The following is a 5,000-nucleotide window of genomic DNA, read 5'->3' on the forward strand; positions in this document are numbered from 1 at the left end:
CATAAATGCACGGAAATGTCACAAAGTTGCCAATGCGAATGCATTAATCTTGCAGCTGCAATTCAAATAAATCCTTGTGTCTAATGTAATAAAGTTTAAAAAAAAAAAGGAAACAAGACTGCAATCTTAAACAGTTAGATTAAATAGGTTTCATCAATTTAATTTGAGACAAAAACCAGTTGTAATATTCTTGCAAACCATAAAGACTTTTAGTGCATAACTTAGCAGTGCACAGTCGTGCACTTTGAGTCACTGAGATATGAATGCTACTCATTAGAAAAAGAAAAAAAAGAATAACTGCGCAACTGGGCAAAAGTGAATTACCGTATCTTAAACAAGTCTAGAAATGTTTTTAAAAAATGCCTTTTTTTTTTTGCTTTTCATAGTCTTCCAGCTTTGGATTCCTTTATTTTCTCTTCTTGTATGAGGTGCTTCAAACAAATCGAGCCTCGTGAAGTTTCCATGCTTCTCCACATCTTCCCTGACAGAAGCTGCACTTCAGGCCTCCACCCTTTCATTGTTCAGATTCCTGATGACGGTGGAGTCAACTTGACGAGCAGAAATACATGAACACATGTATAACTTACCCCTGAATCAGGCCTGAGTGCTCCAGCCGAGATGCACTCAGGCCTCTGCCCTACTGCAGGGAGGGATTTAAGGTCACTGCTCTGAAGTGCAGCAGCCTTAGAGCTTTAACAGCTTTATAGGGTGATAAGGACTAACACCCCTTCTACGAGTTATCGGTCGAGTTCTCGTTGCTGGTTGAACTTGAAGACTGAGGGGTAGAGGACGATGAAGAGGATGCGGAGGATGAAGAGGAGGGGGCAAAGTTCATCCCTGATAGTTCTGGAGGGTTTGTTGCTGTGTTTTGTCCACTCAAGCTCTTCCTGCATACTGGACAAGTGTCATGCTGGAAAAACAAATATAGCACTGTTATAGTGTCACTACTGTTGTTTAACCATCAACCCCCTGCTTCAGATGGTCTCAGGTGAATAATTATGGCAAACAAAAACAAACGGGAGTGGGTGCGGCATAATACCTGTTCCAGCCAGGGGACTATGCAATCATTGTGGAACATGTGATTGCACGGAAGCTGCCTCACATTTTCTCCAACACTGTAATCTTCTTTACACACTGGACATTCCAGGCCTGAAACTGAAAGACAGGAGAGGTTAAAATGAATGCCACATGCTCAACAGCAGTACGAAAAAGTATGTTACCCTCTGATGTTATGCATTTATCTGCCATAAAATAGGATCAGATCATCTTAGGTCACAATAATGGACAAAACAATAAACGTTAATCAAATGTATGCAAAAGGGAGATCTGTCTAAACATATGATGAAGAGTAATTACTCTGCACGGGTGGAAAGGAATACAAAATATTCCCAAAGTATTTAGGTATCCATCAGTTCACAGTTAAGATGCTGGAGTCTATAGATGCGTATAGTTAATAACTCTGGTTACTTTTTCTAGGAGTGATTAGTCCAAAGCCACAAAGCAGGACATCCAGAGAGGTAAAGAAAACCCAGTATCAGCTTAAGGCTTGCTTGCACTGGAACTGGCAAACCTACCATCATTACGTCTTTGGACTGGCAGGGGTGTTAATCATAGAATAACACAGAGGGAACTGCTGCTCTCTAAATAATATAAATTACAACTAAAATAAAAAATTGTTGTGTGCCAGTAGCTTGGCAAAGTGGCCCTCTGCAATCTGCTACACTACTGGGAAAATATTTTGTTGACTGATCAAACAATTGTTGAACCGCTTGGGAGGAATACTCAGGAATGTGAGGCAGAAAGTACACAGCTTACTAACATCAAAACATTTTCCCAACAGTGTAATGTGGTGGAGGGAGCAGTATGATTTGAGGTTGCTCATTTGAATCAGGGCCTGGACCACTTGCCGTGATCAAAAAGGGAAAGTGACTACCGGTACCCCTCGTCATGCAAGATAATGCCAGGGTGACAGTCCTGCAGCTGAAGATTAGCAGAAGTTAATGTCTGTGTTTTAAGCACATTGTATATGTATTATTGTGACATAGTAAAAGTGGAGCAAATTAATGCGGAAGCCAAGATAATTACTTTTCCTTTGGGTTTAATCCAGAACAATTATGCATATTTCTACACTTTCACCAGCATAAGACTCATCACTTATACTTATTGCATGTAAAAAGCTTAAGTCTGCTGTATCAAACTTCAAATTAAGTGTCAGAAATCTGAAGCAATTTGGGTCAACTTATGCTGCTTTTAAAAGTGAAATGCAGATGAAGCTGAGAAACCAGCCACACAACAGCTTTTAACTTACCAACATGTTCGTTTGTAATCCGTACGGTGGGAAGACTTTTTATTTTATCCCTATCAGCAGGTGGAGGGCCTGTGTTCTCAAACTGATTTAATAACTACAGGTTAGAAAAGGGGGAAAAAAAGAGAAAAGAAATATGAAATCACAAAACATTTTATGCACTGAAAACCTGCTTAAACCATACACAAAATCCTTAATCTAATCAATGCAAAACATTTATTAGTTAATTTTTGTTTTTATAAGAATACCTGTGTTATAATAGCATCGAGCCCGTTAGCACCCCAGGCATAGTCCATAGGATTTGAGTGAAGAACACCCCTTTAAATAAGATGAGAAATCAGAAAAACATCAAGCACAAGTTGTAGGTTGTATTGGTTGATTACGCCTCCATTACACTGACTCACCAGGGTCCAACACCGATATTTGGCATGGCTGTAGGTGCAATTATTCCATTCACTAACTGCTGAATAATTCTACAAAAAAAAGCATAACAAGTAATTACACTCTTGTAAGAAACTGTGATGGAGTTATTAAGATTAGTGAGACCCGACAAAACAAGTACAAACTCAACTTCAGTCATCACGTGTACATCTTACCCTTCTAAAGTAGGGACTCCCTCGTGCCTCCCTGGCTGTCGCCGTGAACTGTGACGACTTCGAGGCTGTCTGACGCCATACCGTTGCCGTGAGGTGGTTTCTCTTTCCCGTCGGTTTTCAGCATCTCGGTTGTCTTCTGCTCCGAGTCCAGGACCAAAGTCAAAGCCATCATCAAAGACACTGAAGGAAAATTGACCATAGCCTGAAGGGAATGTAAATAAGTGCTGGTCCACATTCTGGGAAAGAAACACATACAAGCAGAAAGACTAATAAGCCAGCTGCAAAAATATTTAACCTTATTTCTATGCATATCCCCAAATATTCAAACTTAACACAACATTCCTAGAATGTTATATAATCACTCAAACTAAATTCAACTGAAGTGTTAAAGATTCCCAAAAGTATACTAAATTTGAAGTTAAGAACAATACTAATTTAAAAACCGCTCAATTACTCAATCTAAATACAGCAGGGATTAAGACTATAGCTGTAAAAGCAGAAGTGGATAGCCACTTCCACCTTGTCATAGATGAAGATCAGCAAAGTGGAAACAGTTTCGCAAAATTATGACTATTTCACAACAGCCAGAACAAAGTCACAGGGGTACGGAGCAAACAGAAGTGCTGAGTGCAGAGAGGAAATGAGGAAAGATCAGGTTAAAACCTCAAATGGTTGCTGGTTCTGGGGCCCGCTGGAGATGTTAGACATGGAGCCATTGTCAGCACTAAAAACAAGAAAATATCAACAATTATATACCGATTTTGAATTAAAAATGATTTTTCCAACATGTAATCATGTCTAAAACATTTTAATTATTGTACACACTAGCATCAAATTTGGGTTTTAGTTTTCACACCTCGACTTAGTAACTTACATGTAAAATGCAGTGCTCATGATTGGAATGTTAAAGTTCCCTATTGTATATCCATGGCAATAAATATATTCATACACAAAAGAGTTAACATTTAGCTGACTCAAAACAATGCTAAACTATACCGGTACTTATGACTAAAGCCCACTGTTATATTTTTTTTTGTATGTTGTCTTTTGGAATCTACTCCAAATACAATTCATACACAAGCATTGAAATTTAGGTGAAAACACACCTCATCTACTCTACTGGTACATTCACAACCTGTGCACAGATACTTGCGATGAGTGTGCAAAGGTTCAAATAGCTTTTTGCAGAGTTTTGCAGAGACCTTTATTCTAAATATCTGCTGCTGTGGGCTGTTGAGGGTCTAAGATGACTATGAAGAACCTAAATCAAGTTGAAAAACATTCATGTATTATGTTGCATAATTTTCAAATTAAACACACCTTCTCTCTTCCAGCAGCTCCTCAATAAACCCAGAGTCACATCTTGGACACGTATACTCCTATAAACAAACAAAAATATGAGAACCAAAACAGATGATTCAAACTTAATTTAGGCTGTAGGTTAGAATAAAACAAATGCTAATTCTAATAATTTAATGCAGTTTTTCCAAGTGGGCAATTGTGCTTTGCCTGTAGAGTCGACTTTAGTGTTTGAAAACTACTAGCAAAATTGCTATAAGAAAACACACAGACAAACCCCACTGAGTGCAATGATTGATAATCCTTATTCTGAGGATTTGTGGTAACAAATACATCTACCAGATGGGAACTTTGAACAGGGCCGAACCGTGAACAGAGCTGGATGTTTCTGGTCCAGTAGGTTCAAATGAGCTGAACAATAATAAGCTGTGTTCAAACGCATTTAGAAATCCCGCTCAGCGGAGCCCCCCCCCCCCCGCCAGATAGTTCTTGCCAGTCTGAGATCCTCTCCTACCCCAGGACTGATTTTTTGCACCACAGAAAGGTTCCTGAAGGCATTTTTGCAGGGCTGTCAACAACCGGCCACTGAGTGAAAAATCAATCAAAAATTAAATGACGTGACTACTGGGATTAAATTTCACTGGGTGAAAATGTGATAATAAAAAAGCGATCTTTAGATATACGAATACATTTTTAGAAATTAATATGAGAATGGGTGAATCGATTTTTTCAACACATGCCTTCTTTAAAACCTAATAGTGTTCTTACTATTATTGTGCTTTCTGACACATCTGCAGACT

At 38.8% G+C, this 5,000-nt stretch overlaps 1 protein-coding gene across 1 annotated transcript in view; it reads right to left on the bottom strand.

The window, feature by feature from the left end:
* The window catches only part of LOC133458142 (E3 ubiquitin-protein ligase RNF126-like), a 9,756-nt gene that overhangs the window by 1,437 nt on the left and 3,319 nt on the right, over positions 1–5,000 (bottom strand). The window contains exons 2-9 of the mRNA XM_061737728.1: positions 4,222–4,280; positions 3,565–3,625; positions 2,902–3,137; positions 2,710–2,778; positions 2,554–2,623; positions 2,309–2,402; positions 1,040–1,155; positions 1–910 (exon numbers count right to left, since the gene is read on the bottom strand). The exon at positions 1–910 is cut by the window's left edge and continues 1,437 nt beyond it. Coding sequence (XP_061593712.1) covers positions 731–910; positions 1,040–1,155; positions 2,309–2,402; positions 2,554–2,623; positions 2,710–2,778; positions 2,902–3,137; positions 3,565–3,625; positions 4,222–4,280 — 885 coding nt within the window. The 3' untranslated portion in view covers positions 1–730. The remainder of the gene's footprint in view (positions 911–1,039; positions 1,156–2,308; positions 2,403–2,553; positions 2,624–2,709; positions 2,779–2,901; positions 3,138–3,564; positions 3,626–4,221; positions 4,281–5,000) is intronic.

This window comes from Cololabis saira, chromosome 13, assembly GCF_033807715.1.
Source record: "Cololabis saira isolate AMF1-May2022 chromosome 13, fColSai1.1, whole genome shotgun sequence".
NCBI classification, from domain to species: Eukaryota; Metazoa; Chordata; class Actinopteri; order Beloniformes; family Belonidae; genus Cololabis; species Cololabis saira.